The 13,385-nt window shown below is 45.4% G+C and overlaps 1 protein-coding gene across 1 annotated transcript; it reads left to right on the top strand.

The window, feature by feature from the left end:
- Positions 1-327: 327 nt before the first annotated feature.
- Tmem273 (transmembrane protein 273) lies at positions 328-13,122 on the top strand (the record flags this gene model as incomplete). The annotated part of the gene is made up of 4 exons (XM_028789144.1): positions 328-438; positions 2,001-2,132; positions 3,612-3,642; positions 12,044-13,122. Coding segments are annotated over 4 exons (299 nt in total), but the record flags the coding sequence as incomplete, so codon positions are not given.
- Between the last annotated feature and the right edge of the window lie 263 nt (positions 13,123-13,385).

The raw sequence follows: 13,385 nt of genomic DNA, 5'->3' as shown, positions 1-13,385 counted from the left end.
TAGTACCTTAGCAAGGCCCTGAGACTGTGCATGTGTGTGTGTGTTTGTGTCTGTGCACATGCCTGTGGATATTTACTTGAAGAGCAGAAGAGGACATTGGGTGTGCTGCTCTATCACGCTATCTGTTCCCTTGAGACAGGGTTTCTCACTGAATCTGGACCTGTGCTGATGGCCAGTAAACCGCACTAGCCTGTCTCTATCTCTGTCCTGCTACAGCACTGTAGTAACAGGCATGGGTGTGACCATGCCTCTCTCCCCTTGTAAAATGCAGGTGCTGGGGATTGAACTTGGGTTCTTACGCTTGTGCAGCAAATTCTCTTACCTCAGAGAAGCCCCCTGCCCTGGCTGTGGTTTCTAACAAGGCTTGGGATTCTTTCTTTGCAGGCATTGGAGGAGCTCAAGTGCTGGCAATGGGCAAATCTACTGAGACTGAGATTGGTAGGTGGTCTCCTTGCTTGTTCTGTATACAGAGCTGGAGTCATATCTTGCAAAGAATCCCAGTATATGCTGTGTGTGTTCTTGTTACCCAGCACACAGCTTGCCTACAGTCCCACTGAGTGGTCAAATAGTTTTATTCTAGGGATACAAGGCCAGCTCTGTGTGCTGTCTGTCTCTAATCAACAGCCCTAGCTCTCCCCAGTGCCTTACCCTGTATTTATGGGCCTTTGATATCAAGTTCTACCATTCTCCCTGGTCCTCATTTGTGAGGCAGTAGACCATGCCACCAGACAGAAGAACTGGTAAGGTTGTTCAGAATCCCAATAAAATTCTTAATTGAGAACGACAGGAGTTTGGGCTAGCTCCAGTCAAGATTCCAATCCTGGGGAACATGACTATGACACTCAACTAAGAGGACCATAGGAACTAGTCACACAGCATAAAGCCTATAGTTCTCCATGCTAATAAAATATCTAGGGTCCCTGAGTGTTTAGCCAATAAGCATCTCTTCCTAGGCATCCCTTCCTGCAAAAGGTATTTAATCTCTGGTCCACCCTGAGTGGCATGCATTCTAATCTGCCATGAATAAAGCAATTTGGACAAAGACTGTCTCCTTCATCAAGGACTGCCATGGGGGGAGGCCTTCATCATACAGAGCTGGGCCTAAGTCTCCTGCAAAAGGCCTCTCTGCACTTGCACCCCCCCCCCCACACACACACATGCAATCATGAGCTCGTTGCTGGCCTGAGGGCCCAGAAGCATCTGGGTGCCCAGGAGTTTGAGAACCACAGCCTCCATCCCAGCCACTAACATCTTTCACTCGGAAAAACACAGGCTGGGACCCCATTTTAGACTGTATTTCACCTCCCCTGAGTGGCATGTTAACAGTCTATGAGACCAGCATCCTAGCAGTGAGGAAGAAACACAGACTAGCACCCCTGGATTTTGCCTTCCAGAGACAAGTCATCAAAGTTCTGACTCCCCACAGTGAGGCTAAAGGCAGACCCACACTCGTCTATATTCATCTGCCCCTTTCCCATAGTGTCTGCTCCATCTCATATTGAAGCCTGCTTTACTAGCAAGGAGTAATCCACACATTACCTCCACTGAGAATGCTCTGGGCCCCAGGACTCCCACACCAGTCCAGACCACTTGTCATGTGACATTACCGTGAGCTCTTTACCTGCCCTTCTCAGCAGACCCAAAGCTCCTTGAAGATAGGGCAGGTCCTTCCCCATTAGCTTTTAGGTTCACCACAGTTTCAAATCCTCGATAGATGAGTCAATGAATGACTTAAGGTAGGAGAGCAGGAAGCTAGAGGAATAAGCTGCCTACACCAGAGCCAGTCCTGGGAAACTTGAATGTCCCTCATTCTGATAGCTGGAGAGATCAGGGTGGGGCTCTGTGGACGGTGAGGGGCTGGGAGTGGAGAATGTAAATTGGGGCTAGCACCGCAGGTTGTCATGCGGGATTTAAAGTCCGGGAACATGACCCTGAACTTCATCTAGAACTCTTCAAGGCTGACAGCTGAATCCTGAGTTCAATTCTTCCCTGTACTTCAGATTTCAAATATGCCATCATTGGTATGGCATTGGGAGTAGCCATATCTGCAGGGTTCCTTGCCCTGAAGATCTGCATGATCCGGAGACACTTGTCTGATAATGACTCTGCAGACCTGAAGAATACGCCCCAGGGTAAGGGAGCCATGACAATCAGAACCTGCACTGCTCTTCAGAAGAAAGGATTGTCTCTGTCAGTTGTCCTTTTGTGTTCCTGTGACAAAACTCAAGAGGCAATCAATTTAAAGAGAGGAAAGGGATTGGGGCTCACAGTGTTGAAATTTTGATCCATGCTCTATTAATCTTCCTGGTTTGGGGTTGATATAATAAGCTATGAGTGTGGAGGAGGAAACTGGTTCTTCTCAGAGATAAGAAACTGGGGCTCTACAATCCCCACAAGGACATGCCCCAAGGCCTAAGATTTCACAGTGGGTCCCACCTTTTAAAGATTGCCCCACTTTCCAAGAGCACAATGATCTAGGGAATAAGCCTTTAACATATGGACCGTTGGAGAACATTCTAGACCTGTGCTATAGCAAATGATATCCTGTGAGGCCACCTAATGGGAGATGTTGAGGGACACTGTGGCAAAGACAGAGCAAACCCACAAGCCCGCAGCCTAGGAACTTCCACAGAGAACCAATGGGGGGGGGGGATCTCTGCAGCTATCTTCCTCTGTGTCTCCCTGCCTATATCTCTGTCACTGTGCACTTCTGCATTCAAACACTTTTGGTATTCTTGAGAATTAAGCTTTCTGGAGAAAGATGGGAAGATCTGAAGTCAGTTTTAAAACGAGACCTCTGTTTTCTTGTCCCATGGATATGATGAGATCGCACCGATCCCGGGGGACCTTAGGGTCCCGAGATCGGCTGGTTGATAGGCAGGTCATACCCAGAGCAGGGCAGAGTGATTGCAGATGACACAAATGACACAAATGCGGCTCAGCTCGTGTTCCACAGTGAACAGCAACATAGCAGTTCACAGCCTGTGCTGCATCGGGATGGCCTCCCTGAAAGACCTGAGCCGTTTCTCTGTGAGTCATACAGTAAAATGTGACATGGACTTGCACCTCTTTCTCTGGAAGACACCCACAAAGTAGCCTCAGAGGTAATGAAGATGATGATGGTGAAATTTTTTTGTGGGGAAGTTCTGAGTACAAGGAGGAAGAAGCCTCTCTTAGAAAACATGACTATGACCCATAAAGATACATAGGGAAGGATAGCGTGGGCCTTGAGGAAGCTTCTGGAAATGGACATCACTGGTCACAAGCACCTGTCTGTCTTTGACCAAGTAAGAGTGGAAGAAGCTATCTTCCTATCCCACTGTCCCCAGCCTCCATTCTTCTGAGGACTTCAGCCCCCTTGGGAGACTCAGGCTGTAAGCAAAGGGATTATGAGTCATATAGGGGACACTAAGTCACACTTGTGTGCTAGCCAAGGGGCTCAATCACTGGTCTTAGAGAGGTTCCAACAGCACTAAGATGTACCTTGAACCATTTCCCAATGGGTGACACACCATAGAGCTCTTCCACCCTGCTGGCTTTGAACCCTCGCATCTTCTAGCTGGGCAAAGGAGTCACAGGCTTTCCTTGCTAATTCTCTGCTTTCTGTTTAGACACCATCTTGCTGAAGAAGAAAAGACCCAGGTAAGATTGTTGCAGATTGGTCAGTGGGGTACCCCCCTACTCACCACCCCACCTCAGCTGTTGGGTTACTGAAATGCACCCCACAGGTCCTGCCTACTACTCTTCCTTTCTTTGGGTGGTGGTAGGGTCATGAGAGCAGTGGTCTCAGGGCACAGTAGCCAAAAGCGTCAGATTTGTCTTTGCATACCTAGGGTTAGACTCCTCCCCAACACCCTGTTCAGAACATGCATGTTTTACACTTAAAACAAAGTCCTCACCTTCTCCATGACCAGGGTCTGTTCCAGATTAAATTCTCCTGCTAGCACCTGGCAGCTTAGCTTTACTTCCCTGGGACCTTTGCACTCACCATTTTCTAACACAGCTCAGACGTTTGTAAGCCTCACACCTCATTTCCTTTATAGCCCTGCCTCAGTGCTACCATTTGATTTTAGATAGACTGCTTTATTTAATCAAGGGCAACTCACTCTGCCCTTCTTTCTCCTTTCCGTGTGTGCACACGGCTGTGCTGTGCCATCCCAGTCTTGTACACATGTATGTATGTGCAAATATGTGGATAACAGAATCTTATGTTGAGTGTCTTACTTAATCATTCTCCCCTGTATTTTTTGAGTTGAGGTCTCTTACTGAACCTGGAGCTTGCCGGTTTGGTTAGGCTGTCTGGCAGCAAGGTGCACGGGGCCCCGTGTTGCTCCTTTCCCAGGGCTGAGTTACTGGAACATGCCTGGCTTTTGCATGGTTGCTAGGGATCTATGCTCTGCACACTTGCTGTAAGAACTTTTCTGACTGAGCCATCTCCCAAAGCCCTGGCTTTATTTTTCTCTATAGCTCTTTTCTACAGTTGCATCACATGTCATTAAATTCTGTGGATTCTTGTTGTTGTTGTTGTTCATTTCCCACTTTAAAATATAACCTCCTTGAAGGCAGGTCTTTCTTTTCATCTCTGTGGCCCTAGCAGGTATCCCAGTGCATGGTATAGAGTGTGAGCTTTTGTCTGTAATGAATGAAATGAAATGAAGTGAAACAAAATGAAATGAATGGACACGAGGCCATGAGACAGGGACTGGGTGGCAAGAGAGGGAAGACAAGCTCCCTCCAACTACAGAGGTCACAGGTGTCAGTCATCTGAGAGTCATCTGAGGCAGGAAAGGCCTGTCTGACCCTGTGTGTGCACACAGAGGTGCCAAGGGCTGCATACTCAGTGGAAAGTAGATGTGTGAGGATATAGGTAGAAAGCATGGAGGAACCCCGACAAGCACAGTGGCCCTTGGAAGAAGGACTCCAGTGGGCATTTGGCCACTGTAGCAGCTGTATGAGAGCAGATGTTTCTCCTTATGGTATGGGGAAGGAAGCTGTTGAAGAGAGAAGAGGATTCAGCTTCTTGGGGTTCGAGGAACTTTGAATAAGTGAATGATTCTGAACCATGTCCTGAAACTTCCTGTAGAACACCAAGGACTTGGGGAGGGAGCAGGGCAGTGGGTTGGTCACAATTGTCCTCATGGGGTTAGTAGAAGGGCCTGTGTAGATAAGATCCCTTCTGGATGCCCCTTCAGTGCTCAGACTCTTCTATAACAACCTCTGAATCACAGCCAGGAGGCTGCAGAAAGAACACAAAAGTGGGAAGGTTCTGGATTCTTTGAGGCATGGGAGCTAGAGGAGGCAAGAGCTGTTCAACAATGAATCCTCAAAAGCAACAGCCAAGGGCAGTGGAGGAAGGAGAAGGAGCTACCGAAGCAGAGGGACAATGTCAAGTCTCCCAGACTAACAGTAGATAAAGTTGGTGAGCCCAGGCAACTTGAGGTCCTAGGAAACCACTGAGCACAGGAGCCAGGACCTCCACACAGCCCAGTCTCATTTTCTGGTCTGTACTAGGCTTTATTCCCAGCATCCTCCTCTGTTCCCAGGCTTGTCCTCAGCATCCTCCCTAACAGAAAGGAAAGCTGGCATTGCCCTGGTGGCAGCTGTGGCTTTTCTGATTGCCATGATAGGAATGCTGGCACTAGCTAGAGAGCTTGCTTGGACAACATTCCTTTAGGACTATGGGACGTTCTCTGGGATGATCTTTTGGCCACACTAAAAGTGAAACTGTGGTCTTTTTGCACAATTAGAGTTGAGAAGACTGGGCTTTAAGAGAGGAAGAGTCCAGTTCTTTCATAACTTTCCTTTTGACAGTGGCCAATCAGTTAGCCAATGCAGTCCAATTAATAAAAACAAAATTCCAAACACCACTCTGTCAGTAGACTTCAGTGTAGTTCACTGTCTGGTTCTCATTCTGCTTTGTGAGAGTCTGAGAGTGAGAAAGCCCGCATACTGGGAGCAGACACTGAGGGGCAGAATCTCAAGGTCTTGTTTGAACTTGCCCTCCTCTGGTTTATCTGCATGCTATAGCAAGATCCAACTGTCTGGGATGGCCTCTCTAGATCTGGAATCATGCTGTATCTCCTCTCTTGTCCACTTTCTGTTTGAGAAAAAAAATCTTGAAATCTATAGAAAAACTGAAAAGCTGCAAACAAAATATGTATGTTCCCTGCACGTCTTCTCCTACTCCCTGAATTGTTCATTTTAAACTACTTGTGGTAGTTTGAATATGCTTGGCCCAGGGAATGACACTATTATGTATGACCTTGTTAGAGAAAGTGTGTCATTGTGGGGGTGGGCAATGAGACCCTCCTCCTAACCACTTAGAAGCCAGTCTTCTAGCTACCTTTGGAACAATATGTAGAACTCTCAGCTCTTTCAGTGGCATGCCTGCCTTGACACTACGGTGCTTCCCACCATGATGATAATGGACTGAATCTCTGAACCTGTAAGCCAGCCCCAATTAAATGCTGTCCTTTATAAAAGATGCCTTGTTCATAGGTCTCTTCACAGCAGTGAAACCCTAAGACATTACCCAAGTTGATAATTGTACAGTTCCATTTTTTTCCTTCATTCTTTTATTGGGGGAGGGGCTCAAGAACACCAAGGAGAGAGGCAACCCTGCTTGTGTTGCCTTGGCATCGTTCTGTGTCAGGAGGTGCATACCTAACTCCTACCAGTCTTTCTGTTGGTGATGCTTCTTATGATAGCTTGGCTAGGGAAGCCAGCGCTTGTTCTCTGCACATTAGAGATCCTGATGTTCTTTGTCAAAGATTTCACATCTATTTCTAATCTATCCCTCAGTCAGCCGTTGCCATTGGTGGTTACAAAAATATTGTGTGTCCAATCCTGATACCTCTTCTGCATCTAACAGTGGTCATTCATTTCTTTTTTGGGGGGGGTGCTTCTCTATTTTTTCTTCTTAGTTTTTGATTGATTGTTGTTATTCTAGACTTCAATGCCTTTTAATCTATAGCTCTCAAAATTCTTTGTTCCTCAAAGTGTCTCAAGTTGAGTCAGTATAAGGTATTCTTGATGATGAAGTGGGCCCTGTGACAACACCCTGTTGTCCTGGAGCACCTTTCAGACTAAACACATATACATACTTACAAACACACAGACACATGCACATATGCACACACACATATACATACATACATAAATATATACATACACATGCAAACACACAGACATATACACACAGACATACAGACACACCTACACATGCAAATGCACAGACACGCAAAAATACACACAAAGAATGCACAGACATATACACAGACACATACAGACACAGATATATACACAGACACACACACAGACACACGTATATACACAGACACACTGACACACAGACACACAGACATAGATATATACACAGACACATGCACGCATGCGTGCGCACACAGAAAGACACACAGACAGACATAGACATATACACAGACATACAGACACACACAGACACACACACAGAGACATACAGACACACACACACACACACACACAGTATCTCAGGTTCTCTTTGTACTGTGCTCATCCAGAGTCACCCTTCACCCTTTTCCTCAGATTTTTTTTTTCTGTTTTAATGGGGATAACTTTCAGAAATGCAGATTTGCACAGCATGTGCCACATTCATGGCCACCAGCATGTCTTTTTTCCTAGGTTCTTTCAGTGTATGTATGTAAACAGCAAAGCCAATTCTCTGAGGTCCCTGAAGCTTCCCCATCTGCGTTTCTTGGTGACCTCCTCTGAAGTGGAGACCCTGGTTCTTTCCCATGGCAGGATTTCCCCCTTTTGCTTGAATCCAATAACCACACACTATGTGAATCACAGCGGTGTTCTGGCACAGCCTGCCCAGCAAGCAGGATGGCGTCTCTGCAGCACCTTTTGCTTGTAGAGTTTTGCTTTTCATGTATATGCAGCCAGAGTGATGTGCTCAATTTAAACAATAATTTTCTCTGTGGGGTTAATGCTACCAATCTGATACTAATTCTTAAGTCTCAGGGACTTGGTTAGTTTAATGTTGTAGTTAAAACCCTGAATTTTATTTTTGAAAGTGTAAAACAGGAGCAAAGGCCAAGGACTACTTAAACATAAACACAGAGATACTGTTGAGATGTTTCTGCTGTGAGGTCACCATCTCAGTGGGTCATGGCCGATTGAACCCTGTCCTTGACCCTTTCACAAAGACATTTTATTGAGTTTTAAACATTTACATACAACCAGTTTTAATTTTATATATTACCTTAACAGATATATTTTTGTGGTATTTTAAGTTTTTTTTTAAATCCTGACTTGATTCACTGACATTCATTCTGGTTTGTGATATGAGCTACAGATACAATTTGATCTGTTGCATGAAGATCATCCTCATTAAAAACATTGGTTAATATGTCTAGTGTAGTAGATCATGCCTGTAATTCCAGTACTGGCAGGATTGCCAGTTAGAGACCAGCCTGAACTAGACAGTGAGTCCCTGTCTCAGAAACAAATGCATGGTGCTGGAGAGATGGTCCAGCATTTAAGGGCTCTCTGCCCTGCCAGAGGACCTGGGTTCAGTTCCTAGTGCCCATGTCTGGTGGTTCACAATCACCTGTAACTCAAGCTCTAAGGTGATCTGATACTCTTTTCTGACTTCCAAAGGCATACACGCATGTGCATGTGTACATACACATGTTCACACCCTCCCCAAAATAAATAAATCAATCTTAAAAGAATACAAACCAGAGGACAAATGGTGGTACTAGCCTCACTCTCTTTTCTGCCTGATTTGCTCTCAGTTTCCTCGATGGCTTGGATGTTTCTGGACTTGGCCACCTGTGGTCAGCAATGGGCAGATACCACACTATGACTGGTGGTGGTGGGGTTCCAGGTAGGCTTTGCCATCTGGAAGGCTGGTTCCTCCCAACCTTGGCTTACCCACACTGTGTTTCCCCCTCAAGGAAACACTTGCTAGCTTAGTTCTGCAGCCTTAGGCAAGACTTTCCAGTCAACTTCAGAAGTTTGCCATAAAAATAAGTGTTTTGGTATTTCATTGGGAGATATATTATTTTGATACATTAGATTGATGTTGATTAACTTCATTGTGACATTAACCAGAAATCCATGGGAGGAGGAATTCTATTTTATTTTTGAGTAATAAATGTGTTAATTACACATATTACTGGGTTTAGCACGTGTCTCAGTTCACGTTACAACCAGACACAATTCAAACACCTCGTGGCTTTATCCCTCCTCTCATAATCAGTAATCCATGTTCAAGTTAACTTTTTTCTTAACATCCACCTGTGTTCAATAACATATAACAGTTTTCTGTGTCTAGCTCACTTCACTTAACACGATGCCCTCCAGCTCTACCCACGTTCCACACATCATCAACTTTCTTTGTTCTTCACGGCTGCATACCCTGTGAATATATACTGTGGTTTTATTACAAAGACACACAACATGTCTATTTCCATGTGTTTCATGAAAGCACTTGGGTTTTATTGCAAAGGTACTCATTTTTCTTGGTAAGTGTAATCCTAGGTATTTTGAACATCTTGGGTGTTTAATGTCTTTCCCGTTACTTCTCCGACCTGGTCTTTGAATGGCCGCCCTCATGGATTCTTGCATCATTTGGCTCCATTTCTCTTTGGTCCCTTTGGATTTTCATGACACCCTCTCATCTGCCAAAGCACACTTCTTCTTTCCCGGCTTTTATGGCACTGCTTGCTCCCTCTTCTCTGATGCATCTTAAACTGCCAGTGTTAAGTGAAGGGTGACACATGCCCCGTGCCTGACCTTGATGGGAAGGAAATCCATTCGGCATCCACTAAACAAGAAATTGGCTTTAGAGTGGGCCGTCTGAAAAAGACTTTACCCAACACGGTTAGTGGACCACTTCCTCATCAGTGAAACATTTCTGACAAAATCCAAGACCCATTCCTACTTTCCAAATCTCAGGCTTTGCTTGGCTCACCAGACATAGAAGCACATATTGGCTTTATTTATCTATTTATTTATCCTTCTCCTTTTGGCCTACATGTGATTTCTGGTGAATATGATAAAATATTTTGGCTTAACAGTCACTCTAACTGTATGGTGTCCAAAATTTTTTGATCTCTCTCTTCCTACCCACGGCTGGGCAGTCTAATTCCAATACTCAACCAGACAGCTTATGTTGTCCCTGCCTCTGCCCGGCTTTCCTTTTATTGCAGGTTGTGTCTGGACCCCAGGAGTCTGTTGTCATCCACAGTTCTGACTCCTGTGAGAGGATGACTTTGTCTAGGAGGCACTTCCCTAGCTCAGGGAGGCTGTAGCAAGGAGGCTGTCGTACTTGAGTTGTTCATATCTTCACTGCTGAGCATGCCCAGACACCAAGAGTTCTTTCCACAACGGCTTTAAAATTTGGGGCTGGTTAAACTCAACAGAAGTAGTGAACCATGTGCTCAGTCTCTGCCTGTCTAGACCAGCACCCACAAACTCCATATTCTTTTGGACCATTCTTCTTTTTAGAGAGATGCACTAGCATTTGACAGCATTGGAAACCTTCTCTTAGGTTTTCTTCTTCACCTGACTCCACCTCTTTCATCAGATCTACTTTTTTGAAGTTTCTATTAATGTATATTAGTTTTACAGAACAATGGGTTTCTTCCTGACATTTTCAGGGGTGCATATACTGTACTTATTTCAGATCACCCCCATCTTAGTTTGGTTTCTATTGCTGTGATGACAATCATGACCCAAAGTAGCTTGGGGAGAAAAGAGTTTGTTTCATCTTACAGCTTCCAGTCCTTCCACGAAGGGAAGTTGGGGCAGTAACTTGAAGCGGGAGCCTGGAGGTGGGACCTGAAGCAGAGGCCACAGAGGAAGGCTGCTAGCTGGCTTGCTCTCTAGCCTTATCCAACAACCAGAGAGGTGGTCCTAACCAAAAGGGGGCTGGGCCCTTCCACATCAAGAAAATGCCACCACAGACTTGCCTACAGGATGGATGTATTTTTGTATCTGAGGTTCCCTACCCCTAGATGAGCCCTGTTTATGTCAAATTGACAAGAGACTAAGTGGCACACTCCTGTTACTCTCTTTCATCTGTCACCATGCCATTCTCATTTCTAGCTTGCTTATCATCATCGTCCATTATGCCACTGAGCTCTGTAAGCTTGAGGGTCACTTGTGTCCCTAGCCCCCAGACACAGGCTAGGTGAAGGTATGGCATCTGTTTTATGGTCCTTTACTTGCCTTGTGCCATGCATGCTCTGTTCTGCAGTCTTCCTGCTATGGTTTCTCTTATACAGGAGACGTCAGACAACACAAGCACAAGATTGTTGCTGAACAGACCCAATGAATAGCATTTGCAATTAGGGAACAGTCAATGCAAGCATAAGCAAGACATTCTACTGTGATGCTTATGGGATCAGATGATGCTTATGGGAAACTGTAATATTGGTATGAATCCTGTCTCCTTCATGGAGATGTTGGTGATCTCTATGAAGATGTTTTGAAGCCAAGAGCTTTGTGCCCCAACCTCCAGATCCAGGTGTTTGTATTAGGGCCTAGTTTGGTGACTTCATTTTTTCTTGTTTACCTTTCTTTCTTTCTTTTTCTTTTTTTTAAAATCATGGCTAGCACCTTCCCTCCTGTCTGAGCTGGTACAGAAGCTAACAACTTGTGGTTTATAGCTGAAGGCCTCATTTCCACTACATTCCCATAAGCCTCCTTACTTTCTTCCTCTTAGCATACATCCAGATCTGGACATATTCTTCTTATATAGACAGTGATGCTTTCCCAACATATTCTGGTTGACCTTGAAGAATGAGTCCCCAACACTACTGTATTGAAATAGGTGAACCTTGGGTTTTACAAGTAGAAACAGCTTTGTGGCTGGTTCCTGGCTTCAGCACTGGCTGCAGGCATCTCTCTGTGTCAATCGAGGAGATGCTCCCTGGTGCTGACATCTGCTGGTGAACAACTCAGCAAGTGCTCACTGTGCTGCCAACACACAAAGCAAACAGTAAGAACACAATCTCGCTAACTGTGAATCTTCCACATTCCTGTCCCTTTCTAGAGATGCCCAGGTGATTGAGCTGTGAGCTGCTAGCTACATCAGAAGAAGCTTTAGGTACTTTGAGTCTGAATATTCAAGGCTAATGACAGATCATTACCTGAACTCAATATAAGAGCAGGTACTAAATGGACTACAGTCGGCGGCACCTGTGTCCCCAGGGAAGCTATCATGCCTGTTCTGCAAAAGTGTCTGCACAGGGGAAGTACATGAATGAACAGCAGGGAAAAAGGAAAGTCCACATCTGTATTTCTCAACCTAGATGCCCATGGAGGAGCTGTGCAGGCTTCTACGACAATATTGTATTCACATCAATGAAATCTCACCCCAACATGGCCCATGGACCAAGCCAAGACAGCTTCTTCCTCAGCGCTGTGGGGCTACAAGCATTCAGGATTAGTTTTATAGAACTCATGGCCTTGCAGTCTTAGCTGCCAGGAGATTCCCACTTTAAAGACAAACCGTGTAAGTATCCAGGGGAGCATCGAGCTGATGAGTCATTATCAACAGAAGACTGACCTTCTAAGGGGAGAGAGGACAGCCTAGGGTGAAGTGAGAAGGACACTGACAGCCCTGGGAAGGGCCTTGGAGACCCAGAGCAAGCTGGTATGGTGCCTCACAGAGAGCGACAGGAATGCAGGCTCGCATTGTCTCCCACACACAAAGATTTTGTGCTGATTGTTGCAGTATGCATCGTCTCTGCATGAAAGGTTCAGGAAACCTACACACTGCTACTCTTGTTATCAGAATAGAATTCAGAGCACAGGCTCTGGGAACATTCCCTCACAACTGAATCATTCCTGTCTTGGAAGACTCCGCTTTTCCAGTCTGCAGGAAGGCAGGTGGCTGTGTGGTCTGGGTCTCCTCCGATGGGTTACCTTTAGCATGCTGTGAGAAGGAGGAACTATTTTTCAGAATGAAGCGCGGCATTACAATAACGTCTGGAGTCCCAGGGTGTCTTGTCTGCCTTGATAATGGTGCTACTCATTAGCAGCTTCTGTTAACTGATCACCTGAAGCAGTTACATGGTACTCATAAGCAATCTTCCGTGTGTGAGATAGAATAAATCATCGTGTACTGGAGCTGGTAATTGATTTGTTTCTTTTAGCGGCGTTTTAATTAAAACATCTGGTTTGTGAATGGCAGGATCGCTTGTGAGTGAAGGTAGATGGCTTTGGATTCTCAGTTCCTGTTCTACATTTTCTACATATAATGCAGGGTCTTCCCTACCACTGCATCTCGAGATGTATTTCCCAGACATGAGTTTGGTTCCCCCCTTGCCCAACAAAAACAGAGAGATGCTTGGTCATATGAAACTCTGAGAAAGGCATCACCCCCATGATTG

The sequence above is a fragment of the Grammomys surdaster genome, unplaced genomic scaffold, assembly GCF_004785775.1.
Source record: "Grammomys surdaster isolate TR1022 unplaced genomic scaffold, NIH_TR_1.0 125789, whole genome shotgun sequence".
Lineage (NCBI taxonomy): Eukaryota > Metazoa > Chordata > Mammalia > Rodentia > Muridae > Grammomys > Grammomys surdaster.
This window is presented reverse-complemented; position numbering and strand designations above follow the sequence as displayed.